This window comes from Photinus pyralis, unplaced genomic scaffold (genome assembly GCF_008802855.1).
Source record: "Photinus pyralis isolate 1611_PpyrPB1 unplaced genomic scaffold, Ppyr1.3 Ppyr1.4_LG7, whole genome shotgun sequence".
Taxonomy (NCBI): Eukaryota; Metazoa; Arthropoda; class Insecta; order Coleoptera; family Lampyridae; genus Photinus; species Photinus pyralis.
In genome coordinates, this window is record NW_022170738.1 from 35,089,787 (window position 1) to 35,114,248 (window position 24,462).

General features: G+C 34.8%; 2 protein-coding genes across 2 annotated transcripts; one reads left to right on the forward strand and one right to left on the reverse strand.

Annotated features, from left to right (window-relative positions):
* The first annotated feature begins 15,887 nt into the window (after nucleotides 1-15,887).
* LOC116176865 (periodic tryptophan protein 2 homolog) lies at nucleotides 15,888-16,937 on the forward strand. The gene is made up of 5 exons (XM_031495675.1): nucleotides 15,888-15,978; nucleotides 16,032-16,144; nucleotides 16,193-16,416; nucleotides 16,467-16,638; nucleotides 16,699-16,937. Exons 1-5 carry the CDS (start codon nucleotides 15,961-15,963, stop codon nucleotides 16,904-16,906), a joined length of 735 nt encoding a protein of 244 aa, XP_031351535.1. The 5' UTR covers nucleotides 15,888-15,960; the 3' UTR covers nucleotides 16,907-16,937.
* A 290-nt stretch (nucleotides 16,938-17,227) lies between these two features.
* Nucleotides 17,228-19,421, reverse strand: LOC116177368 (piggyBac transposable element-derived protein 4-like). The gene is made up of 2 exons (XM_031496339.1): nucleotides 17,575-19,421; nucleotides 17,228-17,516 (listed from the first exon to the last, which is right to left on the reverse strand). The coding sequence occupies exons 1-2, from the start codon at nucleotides 19,137-19,139 to the stop codon at nucleotides 17,261-17,263; spliced, it is 1,821 nt and encodes a 606-aa protein (XP_031352199.1). The 5' UTR covers nucleotides 19,140-19,421; the 3' UTR covers nucleotides 17,228-17,260.
* Nucleotides 19,422-24,462: the final 5,041 nt, after the last annotated feature.

Consider the following 24,462-nt stretch of genomic DNA (forward strand, 5'->3'; position numbering starts at 1 on the left):
TGCCACTGGATCATTATGACACACATTCAATCGTTACTAAACCACTGAGTTCGCAATCCCAAATAGTTGTGGGGAAGGGTCAAGAACACGTAGAGAAGTTTGTGTCAAATTGATAAAGAAAAAAGAACCTTTCATCACTGTCTGAATAGTCCGTTTCGCCCGCCAGTTAAAAACATTGAGCAGCCCTGTTTTAGTACAATGATTAATTAATTTCCGGTTAAACTTTCTGAATAATAACCCTCATAACATGCTCGTGATCCTCATAAGGAGACGTGCGAGAATTTTAGATTGGAATTAACAAAACAATTGCGCACTATTAAGTAAGTACTTCACGCGACACCACTGTCTTCTTTTCTGCTTGACGAAACCGGTAACTTCATACCCATACAAAACATAAGCTTCCAATGCTAAAATCAACCAGAAGGTGACCGTAACCTTTTTTTTGTTGCCTATATTGACGCAAAAGTCAAATGATCATGGGTTCCACCCTACATTTCCTTTTAAATGTTTATCATTTATCAGTTTCTAATAAATTCAATTTAACTAGATGACCACTTTTTTCTGAACTAATCTGAACTTAACAACAAATCTCAGTTTCTATAAACAAATGCTAAAAAAATAAATAATGGACCCACTAATTTAGAGGTTTTCGTTATTGAATTCGCAAAAAAATAATTTTCAACGAGAAATTGAATTTGTTATTTCACAACCGAGTGGTTTTCTAAATGGTAAAATTTATGCAAAACAAAATTGTTTAATGCAGATGGCTGACGTCCTTAAATGCATATCTGGAATTTACTTGTATCGTAGGGGATCTCTATTTCTAAAAAAAACTACCCTTCCCAAGTAGAGATAAGATCAATTCGTAGCAGAAGAGAATTTTACCCATGTCAATAACTGTATGTTATTTTAATTTTTGTATAAAATAGCGGCCCTGTATTGTTACGAATTTGCATATTGATTTTGTTTGAAGGAATTTTAATGTGTTCTGAAGGAATCGACCCGTGAAAATTATTTGCATGAACAGATTCGTATTGAATTTTTTTATCAGATCCAAGCAAAAGAAGAACCATATAAATAAATTGATTGTCAGATTCAGATTTTGCCAGTGCCGAGGTCCAATTTTATTTTATACAAGTGAGGTCCTCAAATGTACCGCAACCCATTACGCCCTATTTACTCTAATTACTTCGAGGGATTCAACGCGAATGCCTCAAAATCTCTCGAAAATTGTCCCCTTTCTCATGTTGTGGTTAATTAACGCCAACTAAATGGCGAATTCTCTACCAAAACGACCATGTCTAATCGTTCTTTATATTTTTAAATCACGACCTTCGAATCATCACAGGGTGATAGGATACTGAACACTATCATGCAGAGTGCGCAATGTAACTTAATCATGCCAATTAAAAACTGCTTTATGGCACTATCAGTCTTCCGAAAGGTACTTAAGAAACAAAGACCCTGTAGAAAACAAACACGTAGGAATACATACACGTCTGTTGTACCGCATTAGACCAATTTATTCTTTCAACCACAATCTGGGAAATAATTTAGACCCGCTAACATTGTTAACGTAGAAACTCGCGTTGTCTAAATTAGGCCTCCTTAAACGAACCGCAACTCGACCCCGAAATTGGAAAAAAGCCTCTTTAAACACTAACTCCAGCATGTAAACGTGTCTTCCCTCCTTAAACAAATCGAAATTGTTCATCCAATTACTGTGTACGCGACAAAAAATTCAACGATTCGGTTCGCTTATCCACAATACACAATCTTCTACGAATACAAACAGTGTTTTTCCCGATAAAAACGCATCATTATCTCTACATATTTACATTTACTTTTTATAAAAATAAACGAAGTTACCAATAAATTAAATCTGAACTGACACCTAAATGATTTAACAAACCAAATGGATACGAAACCGAGATAAAAATTTCACTATCCTTAACAATTCTAGGAAATAATCTTTTTACGATTAGGTAAATGAACATTGAATTAGTAATTAACGACCCGTAAGTTCTTCAGGACGGATCCAAAATAAAAACGTACAACGACACCGCAATATGAATTTTCAGAATCATCCGAGATTCCAAAGATTTTTTTAGGAAGACTAATAACAGGACGGATTGAATTATAATTTGCAAAATTCGGAAATCAATTGATTCAGGAGAACTAAGACAAATTAAGTGTAAATGTATCTCCAAAGAAATCCAAGATGATAAAATTTAAAACGCGCAGAGCACCCCTGTACGGAATGCAATTGACAATAAAAACTCAAGTCGTATAATTTTTTCAAAGAAATCTCTCCAACGGCCAAAGCCCGGCGTCGGCGGCGAGGTTGGCGGAAAGGCCACAGCAACAACGGTGGGGAAAAAGCGGACGGAAAAAGGTCACGGCGTCGTTGAGACACATCCTCTCCCATTTAACATATTTCCCTCTCTTGTCCCATCTTGAAAGCACTTCCTAATTCTTTAGCTAAAATAAACAAAATTCGCTTATCTAAACGCGGATCTGCGACAAACATCTGTTTACTTTTTAGCAATAAGCGTGACTCTTATCTACGACCGAAGAAAAACATGAGATACACTTTTCAAATATTACGTAAATAAGGTCGAGACGTTCCGTAACGTTAAAACCCGATTTCTTTATAATAAAGTAAACAAAATAAGCAAATTACAATGTGGCTACTTAAACAAAAACAGAACAGAACAGAACTACGTAAATTAACACATCAGTGTATTAATATATTTCAAAAGTTCAATTGTAAGATCATCTAAGTAAAATAGAGTGAGGGAGTTATTTCAGATAAGGTGCGTTATGTTATGACTTACCACTCTGAGGTATTTCTATGTAGGATATCGCTTAAAGTTATAAATATAGGAGCAGTTAAAGCAAAATCTGTGTTTAATTAATAAATGAGTGAAGGGGGTTGCGCTTCCAAATAATTTTAGTTTTTTACTGAGGAGAAAAACTTCCAATTAAAGACTTCTTTCAAAGCTGTAATCGATATCATCCTTTAGCAACCCCTTTATTAGAAGTATAAACGGAATGAAGATATCAATATCATCTAATACAGAGGCTGGTTACTTAGAGATTCTATGCAACTTATTACGCGTGTTTATTTTAGTGCAATAGGGTGATGCCCTTTCTATATCTTCGTGTGGAGAATATTATTCTTTTTAAAAGGAACACTTACAAATAAAAATGTTTTAAAATATAGTCTTTAGGAACACGAGAGAGGAATTTCTTTTTCATAACGTACTACGGCCAACGAAAGGTCTAAAGGCGTGCTCATGAATAAACAATATATGAGAGAAATATGGTCTACAATTAATCATCTCATTTATGTGAAAGTGCAGCGAAAATGCCCACGCCAATCCTGTAAAAAGCAAAATGAAGCATTATGATAAGAGTATGCAGATTACACCCTATTAAACCTTTAAGAATTACTAAGTGGAAATAAATGTAAAACACGGGGTCGTTTGCAAAATATCAAGCTTTACAAAGATTATTATTGTCTAATTATACATTAAGAGCCATTTATGAGCACTTACCGTGAACTTTAATCAAAGTCGAAACCCAGAAGTGCTAATAATGTAAAAGTGCCAACTTTATGGGTGACCTTAGCGGCGTAAATTATATGAAAACACCCCTCCATAAAGTTGATATTAATTCAAATTTTAATTGGAAGTTTTATGATCTCTCATTATTGTATTGAGGTTATACTCCGGAGCTTATGACGCGGAAGTATTGCGATTACGAAGAGGTTGAGAGGGTAGGGAAGGTATTCATCTTAGTGCCCATAATTAATTATTTCCTTCATTAAAATTTAGGTTTAATGCCACGCGGAGTGGCGCCGTAAATGGGAACCGAACATTCCGATATCCGACTCTAAAACGCTTGATTATCTGCAAACTTTCGATTTGATTTCGCGATAAACCTTAACGCCGACTGATTTGATGTCTGTTTTTCTGACGTGTGAATGATTTGGGAAAAAGTTTTCTTTTTATATTAAATGGCACACGTTGTCTGATTTTAACGTCACAAGTGTTTTTTTTCTGGGAACAATTTGATCACTTTCTTTTTATAAACAAAGCAATAACATATGTATAATGTATTTCGAAATAAATTTTAGAACTCGAGTTTGAGAGGTTGAGTGCCTGACGAGAAGCATTTTTCAATGCAGTGAAAAAAAATTAGTTCCAATCGAGCCAGCCGTTCAGCCGGAAATGGAATATAAGCAAATAGACCAACCGAAGTCATTGAGTTTTTGTTTGATTCGAATTCCTGGTGCTTAAAAGCGTGTATTTTAGTCCTCAATACAATACTTCCCTTTACGAACGTGCGGGTGGTAAAAAAGGTTTGAACCATAAGGTGCTGGAAATTAGTGAAAGAAGGAAATAAATTACAACTTGCTTATTTAAATCGACGACGTTTATATTCCATTTAGTACGATTTTTCAGTGTTTAAGTTACCCAACGTGACACACTTTTGTTTTGTGTTTCTAGCTGATTGCAAATTATTGGCAGAAAGCACCCTTCTGAATTCAGACGGGAGAAGGGAGTGCGTCGTGCACAGATATGGATCACCAATGTCAATAATATCGAATTGGTTCTTGTTGGTTGTTCGTCGAAAATAATAAAATTGTGTCGTTAAGAAATTCAACCAGAGCTACAGCAGCTATTGTTACAATCGCTAGAAAATAAACTTCCGAAAACCTAATCATCGTTATACTCAGCAATTGCTGTCGTTCAACTTCCCAACTTTAATTAATTGTCATCATCTCGTCTTCGCTTCATACAAATTGCGCCATAAGTACTCCTTGTCGTATTGTGTTCCGATATTTTATTATGCTATAGGTCCCATACATCCAAACAATGAAAAAGATCGATTCACCGCCACTGAATTTACTCAAATTTGTTTATTTATTTTCCGGTTGTAATTATTTTGAATATTTCAACGTAGAATTGATCTCTTTGACTTCACAAAATTTAGGAAAGTTTGTCAATTATTTCGTTTAAGATTTGCTCTGTTCATTCTTGGTCCTTTCGAGTTGGATGCTGTGTTCGTGATTCAGACGCCTAGTACTTTGCGTGAGAGAAATAAAGATAAGCTTGATGGAAATATTTTTAAAGATTTATTTGTTAAGGTTGTACATCAAAAACTTTACGGTAATATTGAAAAGGACCATTTCTTAGTACGTAGTTGATCGGGTAAGCCTTTATATATTGTCAAAGGATTCCTAATTTGCTCCGATGACTATCGGATTGCGTTTGATACGTTGTTACTTCGTTACGATAATGATCGGTTACTAGACACTTTGTACTGGAATGAAATTCATTCCTGCCATTACCTTCTGAATCCATTTGTTTAAAAAATCTGTTATAAAAACGGACCGGGATTTTAGACAAGACGAGAGACAAGGTATACCTCTTTTTTGACACGCAGGCTGTATTGAACCTCCGATCACTATTAGTTTGGGAAGGTAGGTAAGTTTGTAGAATTTTAGATGGTTTTTTATTTTATCCTATGAAATACCTATTTGAACATTATAACGAAAGTAACAAAGCTTACCGAGAATTATGGTTACGACTTGGGATTTGAACATACATTCTGTTCAAGGATAACAATAGCTCTACGAGTACATTATTTTAATAATCTGAAAAGATAACGAAGAACGTATTTAGCATCCCCTAGCACAAGCACAAATTCGTCGTTTACCGTTTTTGCGTTCCCTTACATTACAAAATAAACCAAACTGTTAAAGAAATACAAAATATAATGGTTACATTATTACTAAGTCTTCCTTTATAGCAGCTTAACGGCGTTATTAAGGTCCGCTATATTCCAGCTAAGTGCTTAAGTTAGGTTTATTTCCATTGTGTTTCAGTGTATGTATCCAAACGCGTGTGTAAAGCACAATAACGAAGGAATAAAGTTGCGTATAAATCTTTTTCTAAAAATGTCAAGAAAAACTTGTATTGATTACACAAGAAAAATAAAGCACGGTCCTCATTTTTTGTACGATATTGCTAACGTTTCCGAACATGCACTATTAGAAACAACAAACACTTCCACCTACGAAAACGCTTTTATCAAACTAGCCTGAAGGAGTTTACTCAAATTTCAGGGTATGATTTATTACATGGAAGGCTACATTACGATTGTTACACCGACGTATTTTAGTTTAACTACCCCTTTCACTCGTTTCTCCCATTTATGCTGTTTGATCAAACACACACAAATCTTTATATTTATAATTCTGTTTTGTGTAATACATTTTCACAAGCTTGTATAATAAAATACTGAATTAACCCCGCGAGGGAAACAGCAGGGGTCCTGTTTCATTTTATTGAATATTTATTACTGGTACCTACCTTTGTTTATTAAACAATGCATACCATTGTTTTATTCATTTACAATGCTAATACTAAATGTAGTGTAGTTGTAGATTTAAATTCCTTCATATACGTATAGACAATCCCCTAAGTGCATATCAGTGTTACAGATTGTTCCATACGGAAGGGAAAAGTTCGTATATGAAGTCATAGTTCTACCGCACACTTTACAATTTAAACCCTTTAATTTATAAGCATTATTATGCAACACAAGATACAATTAATGCCAAAAACAATATATTATCCAAATAAAACCGGGGCCTACTACCATTTTAGCTAACAACCGAAAATTGATTTTTTTTCTCGATAACGGTCACAGATACGGAACAATAATTAAAAGAGACCTAAAAGTATCTAAACAGATCAGACCCCCAAATTCTTGATTCATAATCTGCCAGTGGTGCATCAAGAAGGATATCTCAAAAACTGCTGGAGATATAGAGAAAAAATTTTAAAAATCTTAACTCTTAACACCCTGTAGATCGGTAACGAAGTGTTTGCGGACCTATGTTTTTGGACTTTTAGTTCTAAAATAAGCCACAGAATTTAGAAACACCCTGTAGGGTTGGGTAAACTGTACCAAAGGAGTAATTAATGAAAGATTTCCCTACAATTAATGCTGCTAACCTTTCGTTTAAAATTCTTTACGTTTTTGGTATAAATTTTTGCCCAATTTATGTTTATCTTTCAACTGCATGGTTTTGGCTCCAACTTAAATTTATATTTTCATGAGGGCCCAGAACAAGATAGGGATAATAAATAATAATAATATTTATTATCCAAACAAGTAAATATATACTCAATAACAGGACAATATTCCAAAAAATTAAAAATCAAAAGTACATGCGAGTAGTTTAGTAATTAATTTTAAAAAAAAACACTTCAAGATATTAATAAAGAAAATAAATTATAACTCTAATGATTGCAACAACCGACCCAAACCTTCATGAAAAACGTCTACTGGCGTGGATAAGTCATTAAATAATGAGCAGATAGAATGCACTGGAGATCTCTGAAGCACATTGGTCTTACATCTTGGTAGGTAAAATGGTGCTGGGCATCTTGAGGACAAACGTGGGACGCAGAATCCAATTTTCCCGAGCACAGACGGGCAATCGATTTTATTATTTAAGATATTATAGAGAAATGATAGGCAGAGACGTTTTCTTCTAGTTTTAAGGGGCAGCAGCTCAAACCGTTCACACATTATCTGCTGAGAAAATCCCCTGGGTGGATAGACTCCATCTTTCCTGTAGCATAAGTATTTAACAAGACGCCGCTGGATGTATTCAATTGCTTCATCGTATTTTACATACAGGGAGTACCAAATAAATAATATAAATATATAAATAAATAAAATAAAATAAATAAATAAAAGAGAGGGATAATAAATAAAATAAATAAAAGTAATAATGAAGAACCTACCGAAGATGTAGATCCAATCGTGTTTGAAGCCTGAAACTATGGAAATACAGGATACGAAAGAAGAAGATGATGATGAATTGGACATGGTAATTGAAATGGGGTCAGAAAAAGTACCAGAATAGTTTGTTTGATCAATAAAAGATTAATCTTTTAATTTTTGTTGTTTAAACATATTTAATAAAAAAAAATGCTGGTAATAAAAATGAAAAATAAAATAGTACATAAGTAGGTATTTTGAAATAGAATAGTGTATTGATGAATAATCATTTTACCAATAAAAAAAAATTTCTAATTTCTTTATTTCTTTTAATAAATAAATGTTTTTCAATCACAAATAAACGTGTATTATGCCTATTGAGGACACCACCTAAAAAACGTATCTTGTGCTCGAGCCCAACTACTTGAATTGGATGTTTTCAAAAACTGTTAGTCTTAGGAAAAAAAGTATTAATGTATTTTTTTAGGAAATTTCTACAAATTTGATTACCACTGTTTTTTCGATAAAAGTTACCGTTAGCCGAGATTTTTGCGAAAAAAAATTTAGCGACGCATGCATTGGCAGGGATATTTGGTATTTTGTTTAGAACCACAAAAAAGCGTCATGCAAAAATCTAACTTTTTTTTGAAGTTTCAGTTTCAGTTTTATTCTCCGAATTAATACTGGCTACTTTAAGTACCGAAAGGCCGTCGTGGGAAACGTCAAAAGCATTTTCAAATAATTTTACATTTGCACTAATCACTTTTGATTTTCTGTAACGTACACACTTTTTGGGAGTAATGTTATGGGAGTAAAATTTTAGTGTACTTGTGTACATATTCATGAAACCCGTTTTACATATTCCTAGGAACTACTTTTCGGGAGTTATGTATTTGTATTACCAACAATCATTCTTGTAGGGGGTTTGTTCATCATCATCCCGCCATTGCTATTTGTTTAAGAAAACGTCATTTGTTTAACTCCCCCGCCAACTACTGTAGACTATACTTCTACTATATTTCGTTAATAACCTCTTACTATTTTCTTTTGCATTGGTTCATCTTATAAAGTTTGTTGAACATGCCTTCTGGTGCCTTTCTTTTGAACTCGACGCAAAAAGTGTATAAGGCATTTTTGTAGATCTTATCACACACCTTTTTTTGTGATTAACATTTTTCACTCTGATGCTTACATTTGGAAAAATAAAATAAATAGTAAGTTTATCTTTTCAGTTCAAAACTCTCAAAAACTAAGTACACTTTTTTGTGTAGAGTTTTTTAACCAACTTTGACCAGTTTATGCGAAAAAAATTAAAAAAAATTTTTCAAGCCGTTATGGCTCTATTAAACTTTTGACATCCTCAACAACCATGAAGATGGTTACGGCTCAAAAACAAAATAAGACGTTTTCGATTCCCTACACCACCCTATATGCACCTCAAATTAGTTTAGGCGTTTTTTAGTTATCGTGCTCACAAAAAACGAACGAGGTTTCAGACGGAATTTTGGCATATCGATTTATCATGATTACAATACTTTCCTCTATACATACTTACTTTGTGTGTAGTTGGCAAGTTAAAAACATACATTTTACCTTACAATTAGATACAATATCAAATATCTCGAAGTTCGAGTAAATATCCCAAAAAATGCAGCTGTTGCTAAATGGCTACATCCCACTTCCCTTGTTTTTTTTTCTGTATGAAATTCTTTAGATTATATCATACACGGAGACAACGTCACTGTGGATGTTATTGACTGATGAGGCACACTCACTCACAGAGATCAAAGGGAAACCAATTCTAGAGCTTCAACCAGAAATCGCTCTGGGGGATTTACTGCACTGATTTTAAATTCTTTGGCGTTGGTTTTAATCTCAGATACAAAAGACCCGCAAATTTTACAATATTGCATTAAAAACGAATTCAATAAGACAATTTCACCACATGTTTTTGTGTTATTTTAATTAAAGTGCCACCTTCTGGAGGACAAAACGCACATTAGGATATTACTCATCAGCATGGAATCTTTGGGGAAATGAATGAGCTTTATTCCTTGTGAAAGATACCCACAATGAGTAACAAAAACTTAACAAAAGTAGCATTTTTGTTTAGTTATCACATCTTTAACCATAGAGTACGTTATTTTTGGTGCTTTCAGAATGAAATTTTTTTGTGAAAGGTGAGGAAAGGTTTTAAGAGGAAATTCATGCACAAATATTTAAGAGTAAGTTCGAAAAACTTGCAGGATTTTTGTCAATAACAAATTCTAGTAAATTCACAGATCTTGCAATCCACGCAACCATCGCATCGGAGGCATTGGAAATGACAATCATATAACGCCATATGTAAAACACAAATAACTCTTATTCAATTGGTTCAATGGCTCCACTCGCTTGCAAGGTCGCTCGTGTCCCAAACGTAAACTTTGTGAATAATAACTAAATTACAACTAAAACCCTCGCAACTATATAAATTTTGCCTATTGGGGGTTCCAGAGTTCGCACTCACAGTTTAAAAAAAGTTAAAATAGACGGATCAATAAATTTCACACTTTCAGCAATAAATTAGCAACAAACGAGCACTTTTTTGTGCCGTTACATTCAGCAAAATTGTATGGGGGATATACTAACGTGAAAACAGGCATATAAGTCGGTGGTCCTCCTTACACTGCAAAGACAGGAAATGGGATTCACTAATTAAGTAGAAAGAACTAAAAAAACAAAAACGCAACCAATATTGACTATAATATTTGTAATGAATGGAAATATACATTTATTAACGAGCCCCTAAAGCGAGTTCATGATTGTGAACTTTCTGTCCGTCCGCCCGTCTGTGTACATGATAACTCGCGAACGGTTTCGAATTTTTCATTTCAGTTTTCAGTGTTATATTATGTATATGATCATCCAAGGAAGAATTGATTAAATTTTCAGTGACCCAGGAACTCGTTTGCGTTATTTGTTATAAGTTTTAATACAACATAATATTCAAATTCGTGTGAGAAAATATCAGATTTTGCAACATGACTGCAAAAAAACCGTAAAATCATTAAGAAATGTACTTCATATACATATAGGGTATGATCCCAACCAGAAAATCCACTTTTCATATTAATGTAAATTAGAACTGACCTTGTCGACCTGAATTTTTTAGTTCATTTACTGGTAGACGGAAAGGGTTTCGCTAATTTGGCTACTTTCCAAATCGATTATTCCGAAATAAATAAAGCTTCCGTCCACGGTACGCTAATTTCTAGCCACCTCAACTGTGTACAAACACTGTTTTTATAATTTTCAGGGAAAAAATACAGGAGTCACTAAAAGTTAATTAAGGAACACCGAGTTTCTCGGCGGATGACGGTTTTGTACGATCATTTTAATTATAAAAGCAAAAGTTCTTTAAAGCCCTTATCTAATAACTCATACTTGAGCAACCTCATTCATCAAGCCTACGTTTCGCGCATTTAAAACGGAGAAGGAATTAAATCCATTTAGGCAAAGTATAAATAACAATCAATTAAATGTTTTCAACTTAATAAGTATGGCGACATTTCAATGCAAATGCATTCCAAAGGATGATTAATTAGATACGGATAATGTTTCATCGTCAAACATTTATCAAAGTCGCCGAGCATCTCGGGGTTTTGTATTCATAAATCAACCCTAAGGGATAATTCCATGCTTGCACTAGACCAACGACGTTTTGTTCCGATATTGACTTCTATTTTTCTTTCCGTCTTTATGAAAGGACGAATTAAAAGCGTCATAGGAAGGAGGCATTGTTTTCCTTCCTGTAAACACTAAAGCGTAATCGGGAACGTTTTTCTCATTTCCTTTTAATTTTGGGATTATACAAATATTTAATATTGAGTAACTTTTATTAGAGTAAAGACAAGTTTTTTACTATAGTGGGGCGATGTCAAGAAGGAAAAAAACTCCATTAAGTTAGACAAATAATTCATTTCAATTGACTTCGCGTTTTATTTTCGCGGTTTGTTGAAAAATGAGATAAAGAAAGTTGGGTAATTAGATTTCTGATATGACAAATTACACTAGTGGCGTTTTGTAGAAGTCCTACGCTTAATAACTGTCTATTTATTAGACTATACAGTACGGCGCAACGAAAAGCTCCGATGTAACATTATTTTCATGTAGGTTTTTAGGGGTATTTGCTTCAACTCACAGACGTTCAGTAACATGAAGTATTTTTGTTCTTCAGTTAAAGTTAGCAACAATTTCGGACCAGTGGTCAATTATTTCTAAAGAACAACTTCACGTAATAATCGTTAATGCATATAGAAAACGGCCATTGGTGAGCGCATGAGTTTATATTGCAACCTTTTTTGGCTGTTTATTAATAGTTAGCAACAAATTCATTATTCATACATGCATATAAATTAACATGTAAAAAGTGAAAAAAATTATTTAAGCCAATTGATCGTATATAAATTCCTAAACAAAACTGTTTGGTAGAATGGAGGGGTGAGTGATTTGAATGTATATTTTTACGTAAAAATGCTTACCTACATCCCAAAATTTGAAACTGAAACCTATTACTTGTGACATGAAAATGATTTTCGTTGACACACAAGAAACACATTTGGTTAATACTGTAACATAAATTTAATTACGCGATTTATGTATTTACAAGTAACTACAATAAATTTATAAGTCTTAAAATGGATTAATTTATATCAGTAATTATTATTTATCACCCAAAATGTATAACATAATACACTAGGCAGGGACTTAATAATTCACTTCGCATCGATGCTAAAAGTCGCTCGAAACACAATTCGATTTGCAAACAACACGAGTGCTCCCGAACGCTTCCGAATGTTCTAGACCACACACACGTCATATTTCTCGGAAAAATACGTCACATTCGCCTTAGTTTCTTAACACCGATGACTAATCTGTAATGGCGTCTAAATGTCTATCGGGATTTTTGGAATATTTGCTACCATACGTTTACAATTAATTTTGATATTTTATGTATCAAATTCGTTTAACACTTACAAAACTATATATAATTACAAAAATTTATATATCATAATACAGGGTGTAAAGCGATGGGGTATAAAAGAGGGATTTTTTTTAAAATATTGATTTATGAAAAAAATGTATCCTTCATGATATTTTTTGCTTGCTTTGAAAGTACCAATAACGTTTCGATAATCTAAAATTTATTTATAGAAATCTGGAAAAATAATAAAATTATAATTTTTTTATTGAAAGTTATTACATCATATCACATTATAATCAAGATAGCGTATTGCTATCAAACCACAAACAATCGAAACGTTATTGGTACTTTCAAAGCAAGTAAAAATATGAAGAATAAATTTTTTTCATAAATCAATATTTAAAAAAAATTCCCTCTTGTATACCCCATCGCTTTACACACTGTATAATCAAAACGTGCAACAATATTTTTGTTCGTTCAGAATGACCCCCACCCCACTACTGGAACGGTTTTGACGAGGGTTTTGAGTATTTTTGAAGTCTTTAAAGGAAAGCTCTCAAAAGTGTTATCCTGCGTAGCAATCTTAACTTAGACCTTAATCTTTAGGTTGAAAATTTTGCTTAACCTTGAAGTGTGCATAACTTCTTGTACCTATACATTCTTGTCTAATCCGTTGTATATAGGGTGGACCGAATTTAATCTGTGTACGTTTTACTTGTGTGAGTATTACAATTTACAAATGAACTGGTGCCGCGCTATGTTTGTGTTCCCGTCCCAGTAAGTGCTACATTTGTACTGTACTATAAAGTTCATATACATCAAACAGGCTAATGATTTGCCCCGCAAGGAAATTTACTTAATGTCAATACCTTGCATATAATACCTACACTATACTGTATTCATTTTAAGAAGGTAGCGGTAGAAAGCATAGGGAACTTTGACCTTCACTGTGATTGGATAAAACACGAGTCAGTATTACAATGAAACACAAAACGACTGGTAAATTTTGTAAGGTGGTAGTTTATGTTGCCAACTAAACTGCCGAAGTGTCATTAGTTCTTATTGTCAAAGATTTATTTCTGTTCGCAGTGCTGAATATTTCTACTTTACGATAATTTGGTGCCGTTTTATATTTTTCCTGTGTGTGTTTATCTTCAAACACAATCTACCTTCTTATAATGAATGCAGTATAGATGTGTACTTGTGACGTTTCATTTTTCGTGCGAACGGCATGTGCATTGTTTACTATCCCAGACTTCAGCGACGACAAATTATTTGATTTTACTATCGCACAATATACAGGGTGACCATTTGAAAACGAACCAGAGCCTATTTTGGGGACCTCAAAACATTTACGAAAAATTCTCGAACTCGTTAATTTTTGATTTAAGGGGGATCCATCTTTTTGCTAGTTTCGCCTCCCTGAGGGGGTGACAAGCGCCCCCAAAATTTTAAATCGAAGGTGGGGGGGGTCAAGTGAGACTTTATTTTGAAGGTATTTTTATGTGGATTATAACCCTTAAGTTTTAAATCAATTTTATTTTATATGCTTAAAGTAAATGTTGAAAATGCTACGCTTCGTTTCACTTTAGAAGGAGCACTGTCTTTACTTGGATGACCTAATACTCTAATAGTGACAAGGAAGTTGAATGAGTAAATTGTCGTTTATGTTTCTATATCTCTATATTTTAATGTCATTCAACTTCCTTATAACATCAATATATTCGAAACTAAAACGGTGGAGAACTTCATTAACCCTTCAGTGGTGACGCACGGTCTCTCAGACCGACGAAAAGTATTTTTCAAATTTTTTTAAAAAGCCGTTCTTTGACAATTAACCCTTTCGGTCTGTCAGACCGACGCGACGTCACCATTGGTGTACCTAAAAATTCAAGCTGCCACTGCACATTCTTTCAAACAGAAATCAAGAACAATTCAGAAATTTGGGTATATTTAGTGCCGTGAGTAATTGGCCGCTTTCCGGTGCATCGCCGCCATTGATACTACGAAAATTCTAGTTAGCGCAGAATTGCAACGCACATCCCCCCGTAAGCTTGGTATTGTGTATAATTCAATTTAGTTATGTTCAGTGGCGGTCCCAGGGGGGGCCCGTGGCCCCCTCCCCCTATTGTTAATTTTTTTCATCAGATTTATTTTATTTTTTTCCGTGTTGGGACAAAGTTCGGGTTTGGGCCCCTCCCTTTACCAAATCCTGGGACCGCTACTGTCAGTGGCGGTCCCAGGGGAGGGGGGGCGCCCCCCCATTGTTAATTTTTTTCATTAGATTTCTTTTATTTTGTTCCGTGTTGGGACAAAGTTCGGGTTTGGGCCCCTCCATTTACCAAATCCTAGGACCGCTACTGGTTATGTTACAAGAATAAAATTTATTTCATATGCCTTTGTTTATTTATTGACTGAACTTTTTCCTTTATTTTAAGCCAAGTTACATGCGTAGTAACTACGAAATCAAGCCAAAATCAAATTCGGTCTCTCAGACCGAGGTCACCACTGGTGTTCCAAAATTTCACGTCACCACTGCAGGGTTAAAAAGCAATTTGGTTGTTTTCTTTTTTTTTATTGATAACAGATCCTGTTTCTTCGAATTTAACGACCAAATCTTGAATAAAGGCGTGGCTTACATTCCCCAGGGATGTCTCATTAAACGTTGCTGTTTTAAAAGATGATCGATGTTCGGAGCCATAAATGAATATTATTTCCACACGTTCAGCTCAGCTCAGGTTGAAGTTCTTTTTTGTCATAAATCCCTCAATGTCCACATTTAGTTTTTTTTTGTAACTTATTAAATTTTTGTCTTAATGAATATTGACTTTATTGGTACCACTGGAAAGCATTTTTCAGTAGCTTTCCAACGATATGTCACAAGTATGGGGTTGTCATTTAGGATTTTTGAAGGGGGGGGACTTGGGCTTAAGGGAGGTGAGGGGTTGTCACTCATAACGTCATTGTGGTTCCCCCTCGAAACGGTTTTGCGCGATTTTCAATATCTTCTTTAGTTTGGAAAATATGGCCGACTGCAAGTTTTAAAATTGACACCCTGTATATGTAAAGTACAAATGTCCTACTTATACAAGACGACAACATCCGAGTTCCCTTCGTATAATTTCGATTTGTCATGCTTGTTTTGCAGGTTATGTTTATTTTTGTGAGGGTGCACGATACAAATAAAAATGAAATTTTCATACAAGGTAAAAATTTCAATAACTTCAAGTACCAAATGTAACTTTTATTTATGTTGCAGTTTAGTAATTTACTGGGTACAGTCTATCGCGAAGGTAACTTACTGTTCTCTTCTGATGGCAATTCGGTAATCAGCCCTGTTGGGAATCGGATCACCATTTACGATTTAAAAAAGTAAAGTGATTGCGCTTCATTCTACGACTGTTACCATTTTATTTGCAGTAACAAATCTTCCACACTACCTGTTGAAAGTCGTTACAATTACACAGCTTTGGACTTAAGCCCAAATGGTTGTACGTTAATCGCTATTAACGAGCAGGGCGAAGCACATATGATTAGTTTAATATCACAGACCATAGTACACAAATATAGATTTAAGCGAAAAGTAAACACAGTAAAGTTTAGTCCGGATGGGAAACACTTTGCCGTTTGCAAGGAAAATAATGGTTCTATTTAATTTGTATTTAATTCGTATTTGTAAATGGTATATTTGCAGTATTCATTTTTAAAGCTCCTGGGCCCTTCACAGGACAATATAACTCTTTTATAATGGAACGTGTGTTTCATGGAACATTTGACGAAACTACCTGTATAGATTGGTCTCATGACTCAAAAATGTTAGCAGTTGGCTCTAAAGATAAAAGTACAAAATTGTACCCATTGGATAAGTGAGTTACTTATTTTAGGTACATAATATTTAGTGTAAATAAACGTAAGCTGTGTTGCAGATGGAAGAATTTCAAAATGTATACTTTGGGTAGTCACACGGATGTTATTGTTGGTTGTTTCTTTGAGAAGGATAGTTTTGACATTACTACCATCAGTCGTAATGGTCAGACATGTATTTGGGAATGTTCCGTGGAAGCCAAAGATTTAGTGGCAGGTTCCGATCCCCCAAGTAAGAAACGAGTGAGTATTTTAATACGTAGATATTAACATAAGGATAGCCTACAGAAAACGCCCAAGTACGTTTTTTGTGACAATTCAACTCATGTATAAAAAATCGCATAAGCCGCAGTGAAATTGTCACTTTGACAGCGGCAAAAGTTACCTGCAACTTTTCCAGCGACAAATGCACTAGTGGTTTTTNTTAACCCTTTAAGGACTGACGAATTTCTTACGTGCTCAACCCCCAGACGGCGAAATATAGCGTGGCGTGTGGCCAGCTGACGGGTATATCCGACACTTATCTTTTTCATTCAGGATCAATTATTCTGCGTAAAAATTACAATAAATAAGCAATATAACACCACAATAATCATTTAGATTAATTTTTATTGCACAACCAATTCAAAACTTTGACATTGTATGATATGTAGCGAAACATGGCACCACACACAAACCAACATCGCAATCTTTGCACATGTATCTGGACTCCTTCCTTTTTTTCGGTGCAAGTTTCGTCTGCGAACATACTATACATCTCCTCAAGGGGTTTTTGCTTTTTGGTGTGTCTGGCACCAAAACTGGAAAATGCCTCCCTGTAAGCCTCGCCACATCCAATCCACGAACATGCTGTGGAGCGACAATGGGGGTCGCAGAATATCTGTAGCAAAAGTAAAACATAATCAATATTACTTGCTATTATAAAACAAGAAACTTACTTCTCGAGAATCTGTCGAATAAGGTTCAGTTGGAATTTAGCCAGAGGAACCTTTTCTGGATTTATAAGTGAATACATCGCATGGGAATTCAGCATACAAATGTCCATGACATGATAAAATAGCTTTTTGTACCACTTATTGCTTTTACGCATGCATTCTATGCTACTTATCATCATGTCAGACCGGTCAACAGCTCCCATTTTCCCATTATAGTCCACCACACATAATGGCTTCTTGACTGGTTCTCCAGTGACCTTGTCCACTTTGTCAAGATTGACCATTTTATTTTCGTGCATAGTGGTTATCATGGAGACATCTCTTCGATCTTTCCACTTCATCACCAGAATTTTGTCACTGCATCTCCAATCAATATCTCCTTTCTTCAGTTTTGAGTTGAGGACAGGCATGTGTTTCCTGTTTGCTCGAACAGTGCCACTTGAGTTAGTTTCATTTTCATGAAGATAAGTAGAGAGTATCGGACTACTATAATAATTGTCTGTGAAGAGCGAATGTCCTTTGTGTAAGTACGGATCCATCAAAGCGGCGACCACTGACCCAGAAGAACCAAGTCCCTTCACGTCTCTTACCTGAATGTTGGTTTGCTGTCCAATATAAACCACGAAGTCCTGAACTATCCCCGTTTCACAATCACACAGAACATAAAGTTTGATGCCAAAGCGATGTCGTTTGGTCTTTATATATTGTTTGAAACTAAGTCGTCCTTTGAATAGAACCATACTCTCGTCAATGACAAGGTCTTGGAACGGATGGAAGAGATCTGCAAGTCTCTTTTTGATCATTTGTAGCAGCGTCTCTATTTTGTATAGACGGTTGTTAGTTGGCGCATTTTCATTGTCTGCGAAATGCAGACATCTCTTGATTTGTAAATACCTATCCCTGGGCATTTGCTTACCAAATATTGGAGAATTTAGCAACGGATCTTTTGACCAATATTCCTTCATATCAAGTTTTTTATTCCGTGACATTAGCATTGTCAAAGCCAAAAAAATAGACAGCTCAGGCAAGTCTATATCCTTCCATTTTTTCTCATCTTGCTGTCGTGCATACCGGTTGGTTTCAGTAATTATCAGATCAGTTACATCCTCGGTAATAAGATTGAAAAAATAATCAATCTCTTTAGAAGCTTGATTGAGGACGTCTCCCTGTATTCCGCTGTAACTGCTGTTGAATGTATGTAATATAGGTTGGAAATTATTTTTTGTCCATGTAATGTTGATGTCACTGTGATCCGTTTCATTACCACCTGGATTACCTTCTTGGGAATCATCGTCATCTCTAATATCATTAGGTATTTCATTGGCTTCATCCACGATGTCTTCATCTATGATATTTTCCTCGTCAGCTGATTCTTCCGATTCACTTTCCAATTCATATTCACTACCACTGTCCGCAAACGGTTCTTCGAGTTCATTGTCACTGTTTTCATCACTCAGAAGCTGCAGAAGGTGAGCAGCTTCTTTAGGATCTAATCCACAATAATTATTCAACTGTACTTTGCTTCTTTTAGGCCTGGAAGGGCCGGCAATTCCGTCTTCTGCCATCATAACATAACCTATACGCCAGTACTACCCATGATATAGCTAGCAGACGAGTGTCGGATATATCCGACACGACGGGTTCAACCGACACTCGGCGGTACAACATCCATTTTTTGTGTCGGAATAACGCGTCAGTCGTCTGTGGAGCCCAACACTTTTTCTACAGTGTCGGATATAGACGGCACCAGTGCAGAGGCAATGTAGAACCTGGTGTCGGCTATATCCGACTACAGTCTGTCAGACAAATTTACTATTGCCGTATAAAGCCGTCGGCCGTCCTTAAAAGGTTAAGATTTGTCTATAAACATTTTCAAATAAGAAAAAAAATATAGCAACCCGAATTGCTTAGGAAACAGTATCATAAAATTAGTTGATTCTTTTAAATTAATTCACCACATCGACTGCTGTACGGTGGGGGTAATCAACGCTATGAAATAGAATCAATTTTCACAATCAGGTGCGTTGAATGGTATAATTAAACGTGTAACGAAGCAGAATATTGTTAAATATGTGCTAATAGACTCAACTACGGCAAAATTTATTCTGATCACCCCCTAATTATGATTAACCGATATTACATAATTCATTTTTCGTTTTTTTTTCCTTTTTGCAATAATTCGCTAATTGATGTGTTCATAATTTAATTCGTAGATTACCAACGAAATGATGCGAAACTTTGCAATTTACATAATTGAATCATTTAAAAAAAAGTTATAACTTCTAAAAGATAAATTAATGTCGTTTTGCCCTTAAGCCGATTTTTATCCTCATCAGAAAGGCAAAGAAAAGATTAACGCGTAGTTTATCATCTAAAATTCTTTTCATGTTTCGTCATTTATATCTCATTCGCCTTCTACGTAGAACTAAGGGCGGTTCACCTTTAATAACGTATGAAAGTATTAAGAACTCCCTTTGAGTTTTGAAGCATATTTCGTGTAACGTGAAAGATCAAAATGATCGTTACACTCAAGGTTTATAAACTCAAATAAGTTCTACCTCACTTTATTGCTTTAAGGGACGGGAATTGTAACAAAGAGTAGGTAGAAGTTATACGTCCACAAGAATTATTTGCTTATTTATTATCAGTTTATTCATATAATATAAATTTTGATGCTTTTACGTAATTAGCGTAACCATTTGGGGAATGGTGTGAAATGTACGCACCGTGTAAGATATAAACGTAAATTTGCTCACAGATAGAAAAGCCACATTATGTTGCGCTTTTGCATACGTCATATCGCGTGGAAAATACTTTACGTATTCTGTACTTTTTCCCAATCGTATGAATAAAAATGGCACGAGGACGTTAAAAAAAAGCATTGGTATACTCCTGTGATTGCCTGTGCAATCAATTTGAACATTTATTAAATGGACATTAGCCTTTCCAAAAACTTTGCAATACAATATCTTAAAATTGAGAAAAGTACCTAAATGTCTCTTTGTACTTAATGAAGTTCCAGTTTGGCTTATTTATTTGAATTGTACGTGTTATTAATCCGAAGCAAAACAAAAGTTCCCCCCGATTGCCGGGGCCTAGTAATTTGCGCCGAAGCTTTAAGGAAAGGCGCAGTTTCGTACATAACAAGATTATACTTCAGTAAACCTATTACAAACTGTCTAAATGAAATTGTAGACGCGAAAAACGTACCGAGGAGATAATTAAGAGTATAAATAAGAACAAATAATAATTTTCCGTATACGGATAGTCTCATTTATTATTCCATTAAGATACTTTCCTTCCATTTAAATTCCAGTCCCCTTTAGTTTACAATATTAACAACTTCAGTGTACTTTTTATGGTACAGGTGCTTACATTTTCTAATTTCGCTCTCGTTTATAAATTGAAAAAGGATATTTATTCGTCTTTTAGGTGAAATTCCTTCATTAATTTACATAATTTAAACGGAATCGTCTTAATGCCGCTTTCACTTTGTTCAATTCGTTAAAGGGTTTAGTACCTCTAGTTAGGCTACCCTTTGTTGCGTAACAATTGAATTGGGGGCGTCAGTGTCAAATTTAAGAATAATTTTCCTTGAGAAATTAATTTCAGTTCGTCTAAAATGAGTAATCGTTTAAATCGGTTTGTTATGGATATCGGCGCCTTCAGTGCTCGTGTGAGTATTTCATCTTACTTTTTGGCATGGGGAAAATCAAATGTAATTTTATTCTTGGCACTAGCTTGCTGAGCCATTAGTTTCACTCTAAAATATGCGGACCCATGAAAGCCAAATTGCTCTGGGAAAAATTAAGCACAAATTGTTTGTCAATTTATTATATTAATTTGCATAATGCTAGATTCGCATTATTATCTTTTAATGGAACTAATACGATTGCCGTATAGACTACACCTCTTATCGATCGTCAATACACATATCGGTATATCATGCAAAGAGTGAGAGACATCCAAATCAGGGCGAAAATTGTATTTTATTTTTTAACGCCTTTTTTAAGGCAATGATAGGCATAATATTTAAACTGAGGATTAAGGGTGTAATACCTACTTTCATACTCAATTAGTCATCAGTTAAGTAGCACGCACTCGAAAGGGGAAGGGGCATCTCTCGCATCTTCTATAGACCGCTTCTTTGTTATCGACCACCGATTAACGAATCAACCGGTGATTAACTGCAATAAAGTTGTAGTAGAAAATCTTCATAACTACGTATACTTTGTTAGTAATTCAGGCTCGGGTAAATCTCCTGTTGAGTTAATTGTCATGTGTTCAAATGATAAATATCTAATTATGATGTACGGATAATGTTGCTGCAGAATTAGGTGACCTGCGCTGTGTGAGAACCGCAAGCATTCATTTTCTTGAATTACGTCAAGGCACTAAAAACCCTTTCAGATTGGTTGAAAAAAGGGTACCTATATTCAATGAAATTTTACACATACCCCATTTTGAAATAATGCACCAGGCGTGAAAAATTCACTCAGTAATTGAGAGTTGATAGTTAGGGTAAGAAAAACGATCGTAGCATCATCATATTTGTTTACGTGCTATGCCTATAGCATTTTAATCCCTCAAAAAGATATTATGTTATCAAAAATCTCTAAACCTTCCCCATATAGTTTTATTCGTTGAAGTTTTTAAAAGTAAAAGCGACTATAGTTTCGGCGTACTGCCATCATCAGGCGACTAGAAGTGTATCACAATATAGCTTCAACGAATAAAACTATATGGGGAAGGTTTAGAGATTTTTGATAACATAATATATTTCAACCCCCATTTCGAGGAACGATGGATCCAACTCAAAAAAAAAACCCTCAAAAAGAGATAAATTGGAGTAAAATTGAGCTTTTTTTAATGATGAGTTGGTTACATCCGTCGCACAGACCCCAGGTTCATGTAACGTCATAGAAGCGACCATATGGACGAGAACTACTACAAGTAAGCCAGGATTCCCAGTTGGCTTCGTCATAATTGACCTTAACTTCAAAGTAAAGCATTTATTTTTACTGGGCTTAAATGATCAAAATCGCATATACAGAAAAAAGTGATGGTAAATAGCAGCGGTTGGAAATGATCTGCAACTTGGAGCATTAAAATCAATTCCTACACGTTAAGCGTAGAGTTAAATCTGCGAAAGAAACAGTTCTCCACTAAAGTTCGCCTCCTTTCTCTCTTGTTTCACGCATAAATGCCACTTTAATGGAAACATCCCACATTGGAAATTTCAGATCTTGTCAGAACTTCTACTTACATTACATTTCGAATACAACGTAACTATAATACAATTTGAGTGGAACTCGGATTTTTTGTTTCCACTGCGGGCCTATTCGCTCAGATTGCTACCATTTTCTACAAATTGAGTACGGAATAACTTTTTTATTCCAATATCTAATTTAAATATATGATCCACTTTGCTTCACTGACTTTGAGATCTGCCGCTTCTTTACATTATATAATATCGAGGGTCTCGTGGAACATCCGCTCCCTGATTATCCTAAAAAAATATAAACCCTTCTTCCGTCAACATTAGTCGGAAAAATAAACGGAAGAAAATAGTAATGATATAAAATTTAGACTTCAAATAAACTGGCGCCCGATTGAATTTAACGCAAAAATTGAATTCGTTCCCTTCTATAAAAGGCACCTTTTCTCACATGGACGATTACAGTTTCAATAAGTGGTCCGCTCAATTCAATGTATTCATAGAAGCATCTTTAGATTTAATAGTCAGAACAAGAAATGATATTACCGAAACCTGGCGCTATTAAGATTTAAGCATCCCACCTGTAAATTGAATTACGTCAATTGAATGTAACCTGAAATGATTATGGTTACAGTTTACACACGAGTGTGATAGTAGATGTAGATGGTGTACGCTAGCAGTACACTTCCGTATTAAGTTTATAACATAGTAAGCAACAGTTTGCACTCATATACCGTAACCACAAAGTTTGTATAGTAATAAAATTCTACTCTCCTTTCCCTTTTTGGTTAATTACTTTAATATTTACTCAAAACTAAAATTGTTTCAACATATACAGTCATACTAATTATTATAATTACCCAGCCAATACCCCATTTATTACTGCACATTCATTAAGCCGTTGAAATTTGACGTTCGCTGACAGATTTCAAACAAAGGTTACATTTGCGCCCCTCTTCAAAACAAATTTGAATAATTTTTTACTAATTTATTAAGAAGTGCAAATTTGAATTGACACATCCAGTTGGTGAATAGATGTATAACATTACATATTTAGGTAGTAAGCTCCCATCTTCATACCTTCCTCAAGAGTCTTTTTGGCTGATGTAACTTTTGGAGAAGACAGATATGTGCAAAAACGTATTAAAAACGAGATTAAAATGAAAATACTTTTTCTTTTACTTGATAGAAAAACACATTGATAAATTTGTTAAACAACTACTTTTAAACTCTCAATGCTAACTGATCTATATAAAAATATTAAACAAATCAGTGTTGCTATTTATCTAATTCTAATTCGAATTTATATTGCATCACTGATGGCGCATATCTCTATACTGTCATACTGAGTGATTGTGATCTCGCAGTTTTGGATCATCAAATGGAATCGGCGAGTAACGAAATACGTATTTAAAGTAAGATGCAACACTGAAATGTACACTGTTCATATGTGTAATTACATATAGGATATTGAGGTCTGAGCGCTTAGCAACTTCTCCATGTGCAGAAAAAGTACACAAAGCATTTTGCAAATTCGTTTAGATATTACCTTGAAAACCCCTGCATATTCTGTTAGAAGTCTGTAACTTTAGTCGGTTTATTTGGTTGGTTTTCCTTGTATCGAGCAGTAGAACTTTAACGTTGGAATACATAATGGCGGTTTAATGAAGGAA